Raw genomic sequence first — 21,607 nt, forward strand, 5'->3', positions numbered from 1 at the left:
TTTTTTTTACTTGTATATCAATCCTAAATTTGTCCTATCCTAAATCCTAAACTCGTGTCATTCAAATCACATGTCTGTAAGCTGATCCTGTCATGTGATCTGCATCATGCAGCAAACTACAAGCCTCGAAGTGTTCGACCTGATGGCCGCGTTTTTAACTCCGCCCTCACCTTCGCTCGACTAATCTTGTTGGTTGCCGGCTGCAGCCGTGGTTCATATCGAACGCCCCTATTATGTGATTCGAACCATGAGATTTGTGATCTGAGTTACACCACTAGCTCCTGACATCTATTATTTATTTATTTACTCACTCTCTTATCAACAGGTGGCTACCATTTACCATCATTCTTCAGAATTGCATTTAAAAGAAGAAACTCAAAAGCAAAATGATGACTATTTGTGTTTGTTTGTTTGTTCGTCTGGCTGAACAATCCCTTTAACAAATAACGTATTGTAAATGTGTGAAGTGTTACAAAACATGCTTGTTAGAGTAGAGAACGATGTGTTTGATACAGTAATGTTTCCCTCCATATTCAAAATAGAAAATAAATCCACAGATTATAAAATAATAATTCACTACTTCTACCGAAGAAAACATAGTAGTTAAATGAGTTAAAAACTGACTTCAATTGAAAGACAGCGGAGCAGACCGAGCCTAAAAGAGCTCTGAAGTCAACATGAATATCCAGCAGAATATCAGACACAGCCGCTCAAACAGAACCATACATCAGCTCAGCTCAGGCAGTTTACTGTGATAAATGCTCCACTCATACATCATCTAGAGTAAAAGTCTTAACCTTACACTCCACAATATCATTTTCAGGTGCAGCGTGTAGCTAAAAATAGATCTAGTTTCATGAAGACAGAGGGTTTGGAGGGGTCTAGGGGGTGGGACAGATGGAGCTGATGATGTGTTCGCAGCAGACTGGAGGAAAGAGCTTTTTGGATGAGGCCCAATTTGCTCTGCCCTTTAAGACTATAATTGGGAGAATTTCACAACTAATGGTGATGTCTGTGTCCAATTTAGGAAGTGAATTTCTCAATGCCTTTTGTGGTCAAAAGAGATCTCACTTGGGTAGTGCGCAAAACTTCTGAATGTTAACCTTAAAAATAAACCCTTTGGCATGTTTACACTGAGGTGTCAGAGATAAGGGCAAGACTAGTCCCAGGTTCAAGTAACTGCAAAGAGTAAATGTGCAGCTCTGGACCGAAGAAAACATTTAGATGAATGTGCTGCAGACTAACATTTGACAACAAGTTCTACAGATGGTGACACAAACACCTGATCTGGAAAAACTGCACATTTATTTAATACGCGTTTTAGTCTATTAAATGTACATATAAAAGCCACTAGACTGTAGCATTATCAGCTTTGTTGTATTCTTTATTCATATGAAATAAAGTGTCTGCTAGAATGAATAAATGTAAAGCTTGAGCTGGGAGATGAGGATATAAATACACCAGTCCAGGCTCATTGGCATTATGTTGGTTAGCCTACATTTTTGCAAAACATAAAATACATTGCTCCGGGTACGCTTCGTTGTTGACTCTTTGCATTTCTTAGGGCTATGAAAAGCCCAAGCTCACACACACATAGATCTGACAGCCTTCACACACATATAGATCTTGAGCCTTCACAGATCAACAGGGGAGAGCCTGGGTGCACTGGTCACTGAATCCAGCATACGGGCCACACGTTCTGTCTTTATATTCTGCTCTGTGTTTGTCATAAAGTCATCTGAGCTCAATGATCAGGTTTGTATCAAAATCCAAGGGCAAATCTGCGCCCTCAGAGCGGTTTGTCATAAACTTTTCATTCGATTATTTTCCCTGCGACTGACAGCAAGAACGAACACAGAAGCAATGATGCTACGTGTTCAAAAGAATCTAAAACGCCAAATATGATGAATTTGTGTCGCATTTTCTAAAATAATGGCTCTGAGAGTGGCTCTGAACTGTCAAAACACCTCTAAAAAAGGCTTTTTCGGACAAGACACATTTGTACACATGTACATTACTGTAACACGTTTTATTCAAGAACATATGAGCTGGTTTTAGTCCTTAGCTCTTTCATTTCCATTTTGTTTAAAATATATTTAACTTGCTTGTTGATTAAATCCCATTTTGTTATTTAACCTTTTAAATTTTATGCAACAGTCAATTTGAATGTTAATTTGCTATGAAGAAAAGGAAATATTGTATTTTTTGCATGCTGCTTTTTGTGAAATCGTGAATATAGGTTTATAATCACCTTGCAATTTTAAAATCATAGTTTTTTTGCTTTGAGTATAGGCTATTCATTTCAAAAGAGTGGAGTTTCAGCTTTTATGAAGTTTGCTGTATAAAAATAAAACATTTTTAATTATTTATAATTATTGGCCTATATATATCGGCTATCGGCCTCCAAGTCTGAAGAATTATCGGTTATCGGTATCAGCCAAAAAATCCATATCGGTGCATCCCTAAACTATTTACTAGGAGCACGTCTATAGCGCCGATTTGGATTAGTCAATTAACTTAAGTTGCATGTTTTTGGATGGTGGGATGAAAGTGGGGGAAACACACGCAAGCACAGAGAGAACATGTGAACTCCGCACGGAAACGTCGACTGGCTTAGTAAGGACTAAAACCAGTGACATTCTTGCTGTGGGGCAACAGTGCTAACCACCGGGCTGTCGTGCCACCCATCTAGGAAAGCAGCAGGAGTAGGGGAGAAAGGGGGGATTATTTAAAACTAAGATGACTATGGTATGAAACTTGGGTTATTTTTGGAGACTTTGGAATCATCTGATTGGTGAATCATTAATTGGATAATGCGGGACCAGCCGTGAGCAATCATAAGCACATGATCCTCTCGAAAATAGTTTATAAATAAACTTCACTTATGGAGAAAATTAAAAAGCACTGCAGTGTTGGTCTAATAGTAATAGTAATAGTTGGTGGAAATAGTCTACTGAAATGTGTATATTCCATACAAAATAAGATGATGATTGGTCAGTTCTTGTCACTTGTTAGGTGATTAAGAAGATGTTTTTAACTGGGGGGCACCTGGAAGGCACTAGTGCCTACTCCCAATTGGCACATGCCTCCATTGAAAAGACGGAGGCTTTCCGTTTTCCGCTATGAAAAAGATGCTATGTAAACGGCCGCCATCATTTGCGATCTCCAGCAGTTGATCTTCTCGCGTAGACATGCTGGATTTAACTCATTTGTTGACAAATGGGTCGTGGATCTATTCCTTGGCAGTCAGTGGTCCTTCACTGGGCCTTTTTTTTTCTTCACAAAAAAAGCTTTCCAATGAAATTTTGCTACCCTATGAGTTAACTTTTGGCACTCAAGTAAGCGAACTGAGATAATATGGTAATTTTTCAAAATAAAAGATTATTCAGACTCAGATAATAAATAAAGTGGAAATAATTAATGACTTCTTGTGCGGCCCAGTACCAATTGATCCATGGACCTGTACCGGTCCATAGCCCAGGGGTTGGAGACCACTGACCAAGCGAATCTCTGACCTTAGCCCAGGGTAATTGAAATAACACGCCTCACTCTACATTTTTTTTTTTTCAAAACAAAAAAAATACATTGCTCTGTGTGCGTTTTGTTGCTTAGATGACAAGTCCACCCAGAATGAACAGACTGTTCAGTAACAAAGTTTTATCAACCTCATTTTTCAAACTTCAAATCATTGTCACTTAAAACAACCTTTAAATAAAAAAGAAGTAACATTGTTGGACTGCAAAATTAAAAGTTTCAAGTTTCAGAATCAAAAGCTGTCAAAGCAGATATCAGAGCCTTATAATGCTAATTGATAGTTTAAATAAACAGCTATGATTCACAAGCTACAGATGATGTTTGTTAAAATAGAGATTCGCACAACTGTAAATTAAATTCAAAAGCAAATACAGCTAATACAATTAATTATTTTATTTTTATTTTAAATAATCTTAACACATGAATGGCATTTTTTGAATTGACAAACACAGATAAATATGTAATCAACTAATAAATTTTTTTTAATAATAAATACGTAAAAATAAATAAATAAATTGGCTAAAAGTTACTCTATGTAAGATTTTTTTCTTTTTAATAAAAGTATGTCAAGGCCCATTTGAGCCATATTTATTAAATTAATTGTTAGGGTTCTGTTTCGGTGCAAATAATAATTAAAAAAAAATTCTTATTCTAAACATTGGGCCATAGTCACAACAAAAATGCATTTACTTTCAGTGAACCTAACTCATTTACCATCAACATCCCAATAAATGAGTCAAAGAGGACAAAAAGAAGATGACCTAAATTTAGTCAGTCTCCAAACACAATGTGTCAAACCAAACAAGAGCATCAATGACACAGAACAGATGGAGAGGTCACTGACACATCTGTCATAGAGGAACATCTCCATTCCCCAAATCACCAGCCACTCTCGCTCCAACCAAAACAACTCCATTTAAAGTTCCACTCTGGAGTATCAGAACACCAACGACAACAGTGGAAGAAAGACACATTCTACTTCTATTCCAGATGGATTTGCTTTAGGAATTTGACAGGAATCCTCTCCCAGTTTGGCACTTGAGGTAAGCCGTGTTGATAGAGCTCTGCATGAGCACCACAGTGATGGATGGACTAGAAGACATGGGACACAATCGTGTAAATTGAAAACAGAGCTAGAGGGTAAGAGCTGAGGACCTGGCAGCCGGTCTGTCGAGAGCTTTGATTGGCAGCACATGGCAGGAGAGGATGAGTCTTACGTCTGACTGTCTACCTGTCAGTTTATCAGGCCACGTATCTCTCTGGCTACAAACCTACGCCATGTATTTAAGTGATATCTTCAGAACAGGAACGCTGCTGTACCGAATATTAACACAGCTGTGATTCTGTCATGAGAAATGTGACAGTGTAAAACATTCATAAAAAAAGCAAATATCAGACCTTTTGAAACACTTCTTGACCAATCAGATTAAAGAATTGCTGTAAAAGTTTGTAGCTCTGGTGACATGAAGCAATTCTGGCGTATATATTTCCAGGCAAAACACTTGACAGTTTTCATTTTAAAACAGCATTTTGGAATGAAATTGCTTTCTGCAATTCAGAAAAACGATCTCTGCCTAAAAGACACAATGTGACCATTTCCGCTCACATTTTGGTGGTATTCGTACTTGCAGCCTACCGGTTATGTAATAGTCATATTAAAGGACCTTGACAATTGGAAATGATAGGTATTACATATCATCATCCACTCCACACTAATTTTCCTTCGGCTTTGTCCCTGATTATCAGGGGTCACTACAGTAGAATGAACCGTCAATTATTCCAGCCCAACCAGAAGCCCTTCCAGCTGCAACCCAGTACTGACAAACACTCATAAGGCCAATTTAGTTCATCCAATTCACTTATACAGCATGTCTTTGGATTGTGGGGGAAACTGAAGAAACCCAGAGTAAACACGGGGAGAACATGCAAATTCCGTACACTGAGTCCCCATCACTATACTGGGGCATTAGGACCCACACAGACTGCTGGCCTCACTAACCCCACTTCCGGCAGCAACCTTTCCCATGTCGTCTCCTATCCAGGTACTGACCAGGCGCAGCCCTGCTTAGCTTCAGTGGGCGACCATGTAAGAGTTGCAGAGAGCTAGCTGCAGGCTAGTATGTATATTTGGAAAAATTGTTTTTTTGACCACACTTCCTTATTATTGTTCATTTATTAGTTTGCCGAAAATTAGAACTGAATTTAGAAGTAGTTTTAAAACAAATCTTTGCGCTTAATAAACAAAATTAATTATTGATTCATTCATTTTCTTGTCAGCTTAGTCCCTTTTTAATCCGGGGTCGCCACAGCGGAATGAACCGCCAACTTATCCAACACGTTTTTACGCAGGGGATGCCTTTCCAGCCGCAACCCATCTCTGGGTAAGAAATTATGTATAGGCTTATGGATGTCTGTGCGCACAACACAATTCCTTATCCACAAAAGTGAAAGTAAAAAACTAGGAGGCTAATTCTCTCATTCTCGTGGTATAGATGGTCTGTTTAACTGTTTTCTCGCTAGTGAAGCATTTAGTTTTTCCACTTACAAAGTCTGCCATGTGAATAGCAGATGTGCTATTGCATGAAGCAACTGACTCTTAAAGAGAATGGGAGATGAAACTCTGATTGATTTATTCTCAAAACACACCTGTAACCCATTAGGAGAATAAGCTCAACCCTGTTAGACCATGCACCACAGCGCAAAGGAGATTTTTCCGTCCTTAAAATAGTAAAAGTGGATTCAGACACGCCCTTAGTTCTTTTGCGCCCTGCACTTTGGACTTTGTGCCTGGATCGTCAAAATAGAGCCCAATGTCTTAATGGACACCTATGATCAAAGTTAACTTTTATAAGCTGTTTGGACAGAACTGTGTGCAGGTATAGTGTGTCCACTGTCAAACTGGAGTGATTGAAACACAACAAGTGTCTTTATAATATTTCCTGATGTTAAAATAGGACACCTTATACATACCTTTCAACAACTGATATTCCAACAGCTTTCATTTATTCCATTTTTTTTTTTTGCTGAATATTATTGAATACAATCACATTGTATTATCATGTATACAACAGAGTAAACATAATTATTTTGTTCAGTTAATATTTTAACAAATAAATAGCATGACTAATATATCCAGATGCATCAAAAAATGTAGCTACTAGCTAACAATGTTTATATATTATACTATATACTATACTAAACCTGTCTCATCTGCCTCATAGCTAACTTACCTGAACTGTCTCCATCACTGCTCTTATCAAAAGTCTATTCTACATAATTCTAATGGTCACTAAAACCCATCTCAGCCAGTTCTGTCCTTTTCTTGTTTTACTAACCATAGAACATGGTGGTGCTCACTAATACACTGCTCCCTGTATTCATATCTATTCAAAAGTAGTATTGCCATTAAAACTAGATTTTATTCTAATGCAAATGCCATTAACACATGACTAATCAACATTATATTACTAGCGTTTATGTTGTTGTTGTTACAACTTAAAAGTTCACGGCTGACCTTGCTAGCTGTTGTGATTCAGGATAGATACAAACAACTGAAGGTAAGATCCAAATGCAGGTTTATTCGTGGTCAGGCAAGCAATGGTCAAAACAGGTATGAACAGGCATATACGGGCAAATCCAGAGTCGAAGTCGGTAAACAGGCAAAAGGTCGAAAGGCTGGCGGCTAAACAGGATAACTAGGAAACTAAGCTAGGTACAGACACGGAGAAAACAAGATCGGAAGAAACGCGTTGAAATGTCACCAAACAGTAGACAAGACTCGGCAATGTGAATGAGTGTGTGTGCTGCTTAAATACTGTGTGTAATCAGTCTCTGTAACAGGTTTCAGCTGGTGATGTAATCAGGAAGATGAGTGACCAGGCGTGCGTGATTGGAAGAAGTGCATGTATGGAAATGTAGTCCTGGGGAATGCGGAAGTGAAGTTCATGATGAAGAGGAAACCAGCGAATTACCAGTGAATGATCGCTGGTTATCGTAACATAGCCCCCCCTCTAAAGAGCGGCTTCCAGACGCTCCAAATACAGTTCAGGCGGGGGGTGGAGCGGAGGCGGAACAGGGGGAGGGATGGAGGGCCAGGACCATGCAGCTGGAGCGTACCTGGGGCGTGGAGCTGAGGCGGGCCTGGAGCGTGGAGTTGCGGAAGACCCGGAGGAGGGAGCTGCGGAGGGCCTGGAGCGTGGAGCTGCGGAAGACCCGGAGAGTAGAGCTGTCATGGTCCTGGATCGTTTGACAATGGAGGACCTGGAGCGTGGAGCTGCGGAAGACCCGGAGAGTGGAGTTGCGGAGGGCCTGGAGCGTGGAGCTGCGGAAGACCCGGAGAGTAGAGTTGCGGAGGGCCTGGAGCGTGGAGCTGAGACCATTGAGGAAGCTTAGGTGGCAGCGGCCATTCAGGAAGTTCAGCCAACGGCGGCCATTTAGGAGGCTTGGGCGGCGGCCAATCAGGAAACTCAGGTGGCGACCATTCAAGAAGCTCAGGAGGCGGCGGCCATTCAGGAGGCTTGGGCGGCGGCCATTCAGGAAACTCAGGTGGCGACCATTCAAGAAGCTCAGGAGGCGGCGGCCATTCAGGAGGCTTGGGCGGCGGCCATTCAGGAAACTCAGGCGGCGACCATTCAAGAAGCTCAGGAGGCGGAGTCGACTCTGGTTGCGGCGTAGACTCTGGCTGCGGTGTAGACTCTGGCTGCGGCGTAGACTCTGGCTGCTCTAGAGGATCTGGCAGTACTGGACGGTCTGGCAGCACTAGAGGATCTGGCAGCACTGGAGGGTCTGGCAGCACTGGACGGTCTGGCAGCACTGGACGGTCTGGCAGCACTGGAGGATCTGGCAGCACAGGAGGGTCTGGCAGCACTGGAGAGTCTGGCAGCACTGGACGGTCTGGCAGCACTGGACGGTCTGGCAGCACTGGACGGTCTGGCAGCACTGGAGGATCTGGCAGCACTGGAGGGTCTGGCAGCACTGGAGGGTCTGGCAGCACTGGAGGGTCTGGCAGCTCTGGAAGGTCTGGCAGCTCTGGAGGGTCTGGCAGGTCTGGCAGCACTGGAGGGTCTGGCAGCACTGGAGTGTCTAGCAGCTCTGGAAGGTCTGGCAGCTCTGGCAGCACTAGAGGGTCTGGCAGCTCTGGAGGATCTGGCAGTTCTGGTAACTCCGGTAGTGGTGACCATTCTGGGGACTCAGTTGATGGCACTTCAGGAACTAGAATAGGAACTAAGGCAGGAACGGACAAGGAACAGGAAACCATCTTGTGAGCTGGTGGCAGATTGGCGCTTACCACATTGTGAGCTGGAAGGCTGGTTGTGACCACATTGTGAGCTGGAGGACTGGAGTCGGCCATCTTGTGAGCTGGAAGACTGGAGTCGGCCATCTTGTGAGCTGAAGGACTAGATGCGGCCATTTTCTGAGCTGGGAGTGTGGTGATGGAATGAGCAGCAAGCCCCGGTGGTATCTGGTCTTGCTGTACACTGCCCCTCCCCAAAAAATATTTAGGAGTTTCCTCCACCTCACCTACGGTGAAGGACGAGTCCACAGTGCGTAGAGCATAGTCCAAAAATTCAGAGAAAGTCCCTCGAGAACGAACACTTGAAAGTGTGCTCTTTAGCGGCTCATTAAGCCCATAAATAAAAAAGTCAATGAGCATACAGTTTGGTAAATCAGTGGTGTTAGCGATCTCCAAATAACACTGGATGTGGTTCTCGAGGGATTGATTACCTTGGCGTAGACGGACCAAAAACACTGCTGGATCCATAATGTGGCCGAGTCTTCTGTTGTGATTCGGGATAGATACAAACAACTGAAGGTAAGATCCAAATGCAGGTTTATTCGTGGTCAGGCAAGCAATGGTCAAAACAGGTATGAACAGGCATATACGGGCAAATCCAGAGTCGAAGTCGGTAAACAGGCAAAAGGTCGAAAGACTGGCGGCTAAACAGGATAACTAGGAAACTAAGCTAGGTACAGACACGGAGAAAACAAGATCGGAAGAAACGCGTTGAAATGTCAACAAACAGTAGACAAGACTCGGCAATGTGAATGAGTGTGTGTGCTGCTTAAATACTGTGTGTAATCAGTCTCTGTAACAGGTTTCAGCTGGTGATGTAATCAGGAAGATGAGTGACCAGGCGTGCGTGATTGGAAGAAGTGCATGTATGGAAATGTAGTCCTGGGGAATGCGGAAGTGAAGTTCATGATGAAGAGGAAACCAGCGATCTCCAGTGAATGATCGCTTGTTATCGTAACACTAGCTAGCTAATTTTCAAAAAACGAATTTTATAAAAAGAAAAAATTGTTGTGAATATGTCATAACTTACTGGAGGTGATGTCTCAGATTTGTTTGTAGATCTGACATAATCTGATCCTTTGTTTTGATTGACATTATCATTTGCATTCAGCAACTACTCACAATAAATGCCAGTTCGTCAGAAATAGTGCCACAGAAAAACACAGCATGTTATGTGACTTAACCAGAGCACATCACTGGCTACAAGGTCTTCTCTTTCCAACAAAAAAAATGAGAACGTTGGTCTTAAAAAAATGAACATAAATATTATTTTGCCATTTGGCAACACCATGCGGTAGAGGGTTAAAACAGGATGAGGGCATGTTTGAAAAATACAGTAAAATCTGTGTAATTCTTAACCGATATAATCACCACAGCCGCATGGTGTTAGTAAACGTTAATATGCGTGTATGTGTACTGCAAACGGCATTTGTGTGAACAAAAACGACTACTGTACATTGTATTCAGACAACAAAATGGGCAGATTCTAGAGGCTTTAATAAACAATCTGATGGGTATTTTAAGCTGAAATTTTACAGACACATTCTGGAGACACAAAAGGCTTATCTTACATTTTGTAAAAGGGGTAAAATAGGTTCCCTTTAATAAGCAATGCTTTAATTTGTTGTCGTATTTGAAGAGTACAGGAAAATGCAACTTACACCATGAAATAGTTAACATTGTTTTTGGTCCATGATAATATTTGTGTCAGTTACTCGATTGGTTTTACTATCTTGTTTGTTACTTCAAGAGGAAAACCCTGAACCACCATCCAATATCTTTTCTCAGCCACACAGCCTTCTGTCATATCTACAGGTCAACATAAAAGCCTGACTAAACTGCTTGTCCTTAATATTCTTATCCAACTGTGTTGGATAAGAACATTAGATGTTATTTCTACACTAATATTTGTTTCATAGAAAAACACCATAGACACCACTGATTGGGCTCTTGGTGTCCAATATCCTCATCTTTGAAAACTATTGACTTTGACTTTCACAAAATACATGAACAAGCCCAGATTGGCTAATCGGGAGGACCGGGAGAATTCCCGTTGGGCCAGTCCATTTTTTGGCCGGGAGGGCCGGTGTCCCTAGCTCCAGAATCTGTTGCTCTCAGCAGTCATACTTTTTAAATTAATTTATTTATTTACTTGACCACAGTCTTCTTATTCATTATTTTACCGCAGCCTGCAGGTTAATGATGATATAAGTCAGATGACTCACTTTCACCGTATAGCTGTTGTAGTCCAGTGGTTAGCACGATAGGTTACGACGCCACCGACCCGGGTTTGATCCTCGTATGAGTCATTTATTTTTTTAATTTTTATTGTTAAAACATATAATACTGTTAAGGTTGTTGAATATTTGAAGTTCTAAAGCAGCTGTTTTCTCAAAAAAAGATGTGATAGTGTAATTAGAAACTGAATTGGAAAAGACCTTATTTTAATATAGTCAGTCGGGAACTGAGGTGGGCCGGTCTGAGGCTTGAAACTCCAGGGCTGAAAAGGAGTCCCACTCCGGCCCTGTACATGAATACACATATACAAATATTTACAATGAACTTAATGATTGCTATCAGGATGTGAAGACACTTTCAACCAGCAAAACTAAAATATATCTGTAAAAATAAATCGGCTATTGCATATGTAAATTCAATACAAGTAAATATCTGAAACAATGGAATTCAGGAAAACATGAAACAGTTTTCACATGTGACACTAACTGATGCTGGTTCAACATGTCAACTGGCTAAAAACCCACACACCACACACAAAAATAAATGTCACACACTGACCACACCAAAAAATGTTTTTTTTTTAAATTGACAGATACTCGACAAAGCCCAACTGTCAATTTGGTTTGTCAGGAACTTAAAGTACAATATTCGTAGAGCTGTGAAAATGTGTTTCATTTATTGATATTCTCCTTTAAATCGATTCTGAGCTTAGTTTTAAACAGAAGAAGGCGTTTTAGACTCCTTTTTTAACATACACTCAAATGATCATGAGGAAGAGCACTTGTGGGTTTAGCTAAGTCATGTAAGTTGGCTTATAAAATTAGTTGTAAACATCTAAATACCATCGCTGTTTAAATTGCCTTAAACCTTTCCTAACTTTACTAACCTTATTTTAATTTCAAGGCGGTATTTTTAAGGAATTGGATGCAAGCAGAATACGGCTGTTTGTAAGACATACAGCGCCATCTGCTGATGAAAACTCGATTAGATTCTCTCAAACAATTTTCACAGCTCTACAATATAGCAACATTTTGCATTCTAATTTCTATCCTCCTAATAGAATTCTGCTTGACCTGACATTTCTGAAGTTAAATATTTCCTCACAGAGAGATCCCATCAGATTTCCGTCAGCCAGGTCTTTTTGTACTGAGCTACATCAAAAAGAAAAGTAATTAGAATGCAGTTTGTTAGATATTTCCACAGCATGCTGACACAAAGCCGTACAGTGTTTTAAAAGGGATGTGACTCGTTCCGTCTGCCATGACTGTCAAGCAGTTTAGCTCTGGTACATCATCTTTTAACACACTTCCTGTGTAATGTTATGGTTACTCTCACAAACCACAGCGTTCGTATCTGTGACAACAAAAAGATTATATACGCAAAAAAAAGCAGCCGTGTGGCTGGTGGAAAATTTTACTGCTTGAGAGTAAATGATTTCAGCAACACAGAATAAAAGATCTGAGATTGATGTTTCATCTATAATCCTTGAATGTGTTTGGTCAAGTGTTAAGTTTGTTTATACATCAAGAGTTGTTCATCTGGATGGTGCAGGTTTAGAATGATGACTATGATGATATTGACTGAGTACACATTGTACTTGCAAGATAACTTAAATTCAAACATATACAAAAAATCTGATCATTATCTTAATATTTAAATTTGCATACATACTTTAATATGATAAATACAGTTTTATGCCAAAGTTTGGGCACCCCTTATAATTTTCATAACTGCAAGCCATAGCCTGCTGATCCTTCAAATCAGCAATTTCATTTGAATATATATTTATAGCCTAGGGAAAAAGCAACAATTCAGTTCTGACATAACAGTGCATCCGGAAAGTATCCATAGCGCTTCACTTTTTCCACATTATTTTATGTTACAGCCTTATTCAAAAATTGATTAAATTCATTTATTTCTACACACAATACCCCATAATGACAATGTCAAAAAAGATTTTTTTAAATTGTTGCAAATTTATTAAAAATAAAAAACCTGAAAAATCACATGTACAGAAGTATTCACAGCCTTTGGTTAATACTTTATTGAGGCAACTTTGGCAGCAATTACAGCTTCAAGTCTTTTTGAAAATGATGCCACACCTTGGCACACCTGTCTTTGGGAATTTTTGCCCATTTCTCTTTGCAGTACCTCTCAACCTCTATCAGATTGGATGGGAAGCGACCGTGTACAGTCATTTTCAGATCTCTCCAGAGATGTTCAAGAGGATTTAGGTCTGGGCTCTGGCTGGGCCACTCAAGGACATTCACCGAATTGTTGTGAAGCCACTCTATTGATATTTTGGCGGTGTGCTTTGGGTCACTGCCCTGCTGGAAGATCAGTCTGCAGTCAAGAGCACTCTGTTGCAGGTGTTCATTCAAGATGTCCCTGTACATTGCTGCATCAATCTTTCCCTCTATCCTGACTACACTGTAAAAAATCCAACTTGCAAATTGCTAACTCAAATCAAAATTGTAAGTTGGGTGGACATATTTTGAGCCCAGTGTTGAGTTTACTTTTAAAAATGAGTTAACTGAAGGTTTAAAACTGGTTTGTTCAATGAAAGTAAATACTTAAGTTGAGCAGACTTTACATTTTGAGTTCTTTACTGGATCATCTACTTCCCGTCTTTGCACATGCTCAGTCTGTCTTCGGGTGCCATTTTGCACGAGGTGTCCTCTCACCAGCAGCAGCTGCCATCTCCTGATTCAGGTAAGCTTTGTTTTAGCTTTATTATCAAAATTAATCTAAATAGCGTGCAAATCTAAAGTAAAATGTAATGTTATGTTCCCAAAAAACTAAGTTACATCGTGTGAAGATCATTTCTGACAAGCTCGGGCTAACAAGCTAGCCACCTGTGAAGTTTGCTTCATTTGAAGTCACTAGTAGTGTACATATAGTATTCCAGGAGCTTGTGGTTTATGGAGTTTACCATGGAGTTTCTCTTTTTGTGTGCAATATTGGAATTCATGCAGGTAATTAATCTTTGAAGTTACAAAACAGTTTGTTCCCTAAAAGAAAAGTTTGTAGCACTGTTTTCACCTCTGTAAAGGATGCTACATTTTCATCACTTAGTCTTTAGTAGAACAACCATGACTGAGTCCGGCTGACCAGGGAGTGAAAACAGGTGCTGCAACAATAATTATGAAGCTAATTTCATTTTTAATAATTAAAACATGTTGGGAATTTCTGATCAAAATGACTAACCTGTGAATAACCATAATTAATGCCCTTCAATTGTAAAGTGGTGCCACCTGTCATCTCTCAGGGTCTGAGCATCTGGTTTAATGTGACAATAGCTGATGACCTATGGCAAGCCGTTTTAACTTTTATTCTATAGCCCGTACTAGTATCTATTTTCTTGTTACTAGTACTTATCCATTTTCTTAGTTCTTTTCCATTAAGTACTAACTAGTACTTATTTATTAGTTACTAGTACTTAATTATTAGATACTAGTACTTATTTATTAGTTACTAGTACTTATTTATTAGATACTAGTACTTATTAAATAGATACTAGTTCTTATTTATTAGTTACTAGTACTTATTTATTAGATACTAGTACTTATTTATTAGATACTAGTACTTATTTATTAGATACTAGTACTTATTTTAATAGTGACTAGTAACTATTCTGTTGTTACTTGTAATGAATTAAAAAATTTCCCATTCATTTCTATGGGATCTCTAATTGAGATATCAACTATTCAGTTTTGACTAGTATGTATTCCAGCTGTGACTAGTGCATATTTTTATCTACTAGTAGTTAATCATTAGGTACTAGTACCTATTACTGAGATGCTACTACCTATTTAATAGATACTAGTACTTATTTATTAGATACTAGTACTTATTAAATAGCTTACTAATGTTTATTCATGTAGAGTTGATGCTTAACGGATAATCAATTCACTATTTGCTAATGCTTAATAAATGATTCATTATTATAAAAGTGTTACCTGAAATGTTTTATAAATAGAAGGTATATAAATGACTGTGTTACTGACATTACTACCTTCAGTTTCCAAATTAAGTTGCTTTGCCTTTGCTTTTTTTTACCTTGCTTTTTGGAGATGTTTGTGATTTAGCAGTAAAAATAGTTTTTCATCCTCTTTTTATGTTTCTTTTTACTGCAGGACACAGAGCCAGAAGATATTTGCACAATAGAGATGGAGATGGACATCCTTAGCACTGTTGAAGATGATGTTGCCACTCTTCAGACCAACCTAAATGTAAGGTGCCTGTCTGTGGTTCTGGAAGAGCAAATCGTGCTGGAAAAGATCAGCTGTTGTTCTCCTCTTTGGTTTGATTAATTTCCTCATTATGAACTACCCCAAAGAACTGAAACACATCTTTGAAACTATTCAGAAAGTGTTTATTGGCCTTGAATGCATTTGTTTGTACACTGAAATTGTGTTACTCTTGGTGTTGTCACCAAACTTAAATTCAGTTTTGATTTTACATTTTCAAATTTTAAAAACATCCATTTCCCACCAATTGATAGATTGGCTGTTGTGTTCAAGCGCTCAACATAAATGACTGTGATTGGCTGAGAAGTTCACCATTTCACTGCTCTTCACTGATGTTCATGGAGTGCAAACACAGATACACACACACACACACACACACACACACACACACACACACACACACACACACACACACACACACACACACACACACACACACACCCACACACACAGCGTACCACTTGTGTCAGCTTATACACAGACCAGTTGATCAATGTGAAATTCTTAAGTGTCCCTGTATCTGTGGTTACACTCAGTAAACAGCAGTGAGTTTGGTGAACTGATCTTCACGCCCAATCAGTCTTTTCTGTTGAGCATGTGAACACAATGGCAATATAACAGTGTTTAAAACATGGTCAACAACGCTCAAATGTTAGCAGGAAATGGACGTTTTTAAAATTATAGAACTGATGGGTAACAAAATTAAAATATCGTGACAAAACTAATTACTCTTGCACTTTGAAAAAAATGTTGATAGTGCAAGCATTTTAAATATTACTTTTGCTTAACTCGAGCACTTAAAAGGCAATATAGGATTTGAGGATTTACCTTTTTGTTGCCTCTTTTCCTTCTCTGTACTGCAGTACATTTCATTTGGACAGAAAACTGTTTGCAGAATTGTCAATAAATATATTCTTTGATATTGTGTTTTATAGTGTGTTTTGTAATCTCTTAACTTCATACTTAGAGTCATACAGGTATTTGTTTGAGAAGCGCAGATATAAGATTTCCATAAAATTATGAATTAAAAGATAAAGATTAAATCAACTTAAAAAATTAAGGCAACCAGCTGCACAGCTTTGAGTTAACTGAACTTCTGTTAAGTTGTGCCAACTCATTTATTACAGTTTACTCAACCCCTGTTTAATTTTAGGCAAACTCATAATGACAAGTTAGATGAACTTAGGCTTGAAAGTTGTCATGACTTAAACCAGCCATTTCAGTCAACTTAAAAAAATAATTTGGCACAACTTCAACCACTGAAGTTGAGTAAACTAAAAATTTCTTTGCAGCCGGTTGCTTTAAAATTTTAAGTTTACTCAACTTTTAATTTTTTACAGTGTAGTCTTCCAGTTCTTGCTGCTGAAAAACATTCCCACATCATAATGCTGCCACCACCATGCTTCACTGTAAAGATGGTATTAGCCTGGTGATGAGCGGTGCTTGGTTTTCTCCAAACATTGTGCTTTGACATGCACTGTCAACCCTGGGAACTTATATAGACAGGTGTATGCAGTTTCAAATCATGTCCAATCAACTGAATTTACCACAGGTGAACTGCAATTAAGCTGCTGAAACACCTCAAGAATGATCAGTGGAAACAGAATGTACCTGAGCTCAATCTAGAGCTTCACTGCAAAGGCTGTGAATACTTCTGTACATGTGATTTTTTAGATTTTTATATTTGTAATAAATTTGCTACCATTTCAAAATATATTTTTTCAAATTTTCATTTTGGGGTATTTGGTGTAGAATTTTGAGGAAATAAATGCATTTAACCCATAAGAACCCACTGTGACGCGGGTGTCACAAACAATTGTGATCATCTGAAAAGGTCTTTTAAAAGCATTATTCCTCATTTTTAACTCGGGAAGTCTCAAAGTGACGTATAAGTAACATCCAGGTTCAGTCACGTGAGAATGTGTGCATTTTTGTTGTCGTGGCAACATGTCCAAAATGGTGGACTGTGTGGGAGCATGTGGGAGCACATGTTGCACTGTCAGGAATTTTTAAAGATATCTGTTTTTATTACTAAAGGTATGTTTTGACCCATTTAACTATACTAAAGTTTTAATAACACATCCTAGATTACATTTATCGTGATTTTAATACATTTCGTGAACAAACTGATATAAATGTAGGTACGAAGATATTGTAGTGACACATATGTCACATCGGGTTAACCTTAACAGTTGGTGGAATTTTGATGTGACATATTTGTCACATTAAGAAAAATAGTAACAAACTGCTCGAATAATTTAGCTGATTAAATTATTTTAGTGTTTAATAATTTCTACTGCTCATTGCAAAGCATATATTAACAAAAAAAATTAATAATGTCACATTAATTATATTGTTAATGTATTTTGAAACTATTTTATAACTACAAGCTGTAACAAGATGTTTATATTATATGTTGGTCTTAATTTAAGGTTGTAAAATCGAAGTGAGAATAACATGATTAGATTCAGGAAACAATTTGATTTTCAGAATGCACAGAGTGTATCCACAGAGATGATAGTGAGTATGAGGGATGTGACAGTAACTCGAATAAAGACATTGATGATCCTGATTACACTTGAAGTAGAAAAAACATGGAGGATGGTGAATCAAGTGGATCTGATTTAGACATTAGCAGATCAAGTGATCTAGATTCAGAAGCTGCACAGCCAAACATAAACTCTGGCCAGCGAGGGCAACTAAACTTTTTCTTGGAGAAAGTTGAAACCCCCGGGTGGACATTCAAATGACTTAGTGCCAAAACTCCAGACTATCTTCACACACCACTGGAGTATTTCAGAAAGTTGATAACAGCAGAATTGTTCGCGTTGCTGAAGGAACAAACGCATTTGTACATTTTGCAATAATCTGGAACTCAAAAAATTGTTTACTCCACTGTTAAAGAATCGTAAATACTGGTTGGAAGCTATCTGCGTATTGGTCTAAGACAAAATGCCAGGAAATTGTGCATACTGAGAAAATGACACTAGGTGTTCCATGGTGGCTGACAACATGTGCAGGTTTAACATGTTAACCTTCAGTGTGATGTAGTTCATTTATTCATTCATTCATTTTTTTTTACTTAGTCCCTTTATAACTTATCCAGCATATGTTTTACTTAGCTGATGACCTTCCAGCCACAACCCAGCTCTGGGAAACACCCATACACACTTGCATTCATACACTCATGCACTACGGCCAATTTAGCTTTTTCAATTCACCTTTACCACATGTCTTTGGACTGTGGGGAAAACCGGAGCACCTGGAGGAAACCGCCGCGAACATGGGTAGAACATGCAAACTCCACACAGAAATGCCAACTGACTCAGCCAGGTCTCAAACCAGTGACCTTCTTGCTGGGAGAAAAAAGTGCTACCCACTGAGCCACTGTGAGGTAGTTATTTATTTTTATTTAGTTCACACATTTTCAAATTGTGAAAACAATATACAAATAACCATATATACCAAAAAGGTCGAATTTTGATGTCTCAAAAGAATTGTTGCAAAATGTATGGGTCACAGTTATGGGGCTTTGAAACATGTGATGGAAAAGCAAATAAACTAGGAAAAAAATGTTATGTAGCAGATAAAACTGACAAAATGTATTTTTTTTATTGTGAAATAAATGCCCAATGTGACATATATGTAACATGAAAAATGTATTATAAATGCCCAATGTGACATTTATGTAACATTAGAGATCTTTCACAAAGAGGGGTTGTATTTCAAAAACAACTGCAGAAACATGTTATTAGTGGTCCATTTGGTCTGTATTATATGCCCCATAATTTTCCTATAAGGAAAAATTGGTCCGGGTTCTTATGGGTTAACACATTTTGGAATAAGGCTATAACATTAATATAATGTGGAAAAAAGTGAAGCGCTATGAATACTTTCTAAATGCACTGCATTTAACCAACAGATACAATGCAATTTAAATCATAACAAAAACAGACAGGTGCAAACATTTGGGCACCCCAACAGAATAGTGACATCAATCTTTTGTACAGCCACCCTTTTCTAAAATACCAGCCTGTAGATGCTTCTTATAGTCAAGGATAAGTCCTTGAATTCTTGCTGAAGGCATTTTGGGCCATTTTTCCTAGCACAATTTCTCCAGTTCAGTCAGGTTTGATGGGTGCCAAGTGTGAACAGCCCTTTTCAAATCAATCCATTTATTTTAGATGATGTTTAAGTCTGGGCACTGGGATGGCCATTCTAGAACATTGTCTCGTGTCTGAGCATGAATTCCTTGATAGATCTGGAACTGTGTGTTGGGTCATTGTCCTGCTAAAACATCCAACCTGAGTGATTTCTGAGCATTATTCTTCAGAATCTGTTGATACTGGGTGATATCCATGCAACCTTTAACTCTGACAAGGTTTCCAGTACCCCTGCTTGCCACACATCCGCACAGCATGATGGACCCTCTACCATATTTTACAGTAGGGAGCTTGTTCTTCTCCTGGAATGCTGTGTTCTTCTGCCATGCAAAGCGCCTATAATTGTGGCATCCGTCCACAGTATATTTTTTCAAAATGATTCAAGCTTGTCCAGATGAGCCTTTGCATACCTCAAATGACTCTTCTTGTTGGCAAAATGCAGAAAAGGCTTCTTCTGCATCACTTTCCATTAAGCTGTTCTTTTTGAATAGTGCTCTTAACTATGTACAACAATGTACAATGACATTATCAGCAGCAAGATGTTCCTGGAGCTCTCTGGAGGTGGTATGTGGTTTGACTGTGACCATTCTAACCATTCTTCACCTTTGCCTTTCAGATATTTTTCTTGTACTAGCACATCTTTCCTGCACAAGAACTGTTCATGTGGCCTTCCATTTTCTTACTATATTTCAGAGTGTGGAGATAGAGACTTTAAACCTTTGTGATACCCTTTGGCATCCTTCTCCTAATTCATGTAGGTGAATTATTCTAGTTTTTAGGTAATTCGGAAATTCTTTTGAGGTACAAATGTTGCTACTTTCTGGTTCAGCAATCAGCAATCTACTAGCAATCAACTATCTTAAATAAGGACAAGCACAACTAGCAATCAACTATCTTAAATATCCTTTTCCATGATTGGTTCCACCTGTGTTAGGATTGTTGACGTTCAGTGAGTCACTCAGATATTTTTTTTTTTTTTTTGTGTTGTTATCAATCAGAATTGAAGTGTCTACAGGTTTTGAAATCCATACAAAAAACTTTTGCACAGCCTACTTTTCAGTTTAAGTTTAATTTCACACATCTCAATACTGCTACACTACATATTTCTGTCTGAAAAACATGACATTGTCTAGCTTTATCTGAAAACCTAATGGCATTTCAATGTGATCTTTTATAAAGAAAGAGCACATTATTATACAACCACAGAAGGGTGTCCAAATTTTTGCATAAAACTGTATGTCACATATCTGCTGGGATGTGAATATTAATTTATAGGATATTAAATGTTCCAGATTATATTTTAAACATATTACCACCTTTTGCATCAAGAACAGTCTGACTGGAAACAGTAACATTTTGTACAGTAAAAAAAAAAAAAATAAGCCAATTCTGCACACTAGTCAACAACAGTAAGATTGCTAATGTTTTAAAAGGAGGAATTCTGCTCACAAAGGCATTAAAAACTACAAAAACTACAAAATTACAGTAAAAACAGAGCTAAATAGTGAAAAATTATCGTCATTTTAAATAAATATTTTCTTATTAAATGTAGTTTCAAATTTAATGTATTCCTGAGATTCAAAGCTGAATTTTCATCATCCTTACTTCAGTCTTCAGTGTCAAATGATCCTTCTGAAAACTTGTATAATAAAAAAATGATTGTTACAGTTATCATAGCTAAACAGTATAGTGTTAAAGTACATTTGAAACTACATTCAATAAGAAAATAGTTACCTAAATTGTAATAATATTTCACAGTTTAACTGTTTTACTGTGTATTTGATCAACTAAATGCAGCCTTGGTTATCAGAATTACCTTCTTTTAAAAAAGTAACACATCTTTTTGGACACAGTGTATGGGTTCCATTTTTGTTCCCATTTAAATAATATCAAACCTGGGACTTATTTTTTTGGATTACTGTTTGGCTTCATGTCCTGTGTTTGATTCTGAGTGATTTTTTGGCTTTTTTTTTTTTTTTTTTAGAAAAAGCCCAGCTCAAGCACTCTAGTAACACAGTAAAACTTTGAAGTCATTGTTGACATGGTCTTTGATGTCATCCTCCATCACTTCTGAAGATATGAAGGTTCATCCACTGACAAGCAGAGGACACTAGCACTCTTTAGACATC

The 21,607-nt window shown here is 38.3% G+C and overlaps 2 protein-coding genes and 1 long non-coding RNA gene across 4 annotated transcripts in view; 1 reads left to right on the plus strand and 2 right to left on the minus strand.

Annotated features, from left to right (window-relative positions):
- sntb1 (syntrophin, basic 1) overlaps positions 1 to 21,607 on the minus strand; it is an 87,848-nt gene that overhangs the window by 40,234 nt on the left and 26,007 nt on the right.
- The window catches only part of LOC141378192 (uncharacterized), a 65,658-nt gene continuing 44,059 nt past the window's right edge, over positions 9 to 21,607 (plus strand). Inside the window, exons 1-2 of the long non-coding RNA XR_012392063.1 lie at positions 9 to 4,153; positions 4,204 to 5,620. This is a non-coding gene — a long non-coding RNA (uncharacterized lncRNA). The remainder of the gene's footprint in view (positions 4,154 to 4,203; positions 5,621 to 21,607) is intronic.
- Positions 7,095 to 12,216, minus strand: LOC141378189 (uncharacterized). Its single transcript, XM_073925962.1, has 2 exons — positions 12,139 to 12,216; positions 7,095 to 11,351 (listed from the first exon to the last, which is right to left on the minus strand). The coding sequence occupies exon 2, from the start codon at positions 9,293 to 9,295 to the stop codon at positions 7,763 to 7,765; it is 1,533 nt and encodes a 510-aa protein (XP_073782063.1). The 5' UTR covers positions 9,296 to 11,351; positions 12,139 to 12,216; the 3' UTR covers positions 7,095 to 7,762.

The sequence above is a fragment of the Danio rerio genome, chromosome 16 (assembly GCF_049306965.1).
Source record: "Danio rerio strain Tuebingen ecotype United States chromosome 16, GRCz12tu, whole genome shotgun sequence".
Lineage (NCBI taxonomy): Eukaryota > Metazoa > Chordata > Actinopteri > Cypriniformes > Danionidae > Danio > Danio rerio.

Coding starts and splice junctions, on each gene's coding strand:
- LOC141378189 (XM_073925962.1), bottom strand. CDS start 9,295: ATGGATCCAGCAGTGTTTTTGGTCCGTCTACGCCAAGGTAATCAATCC.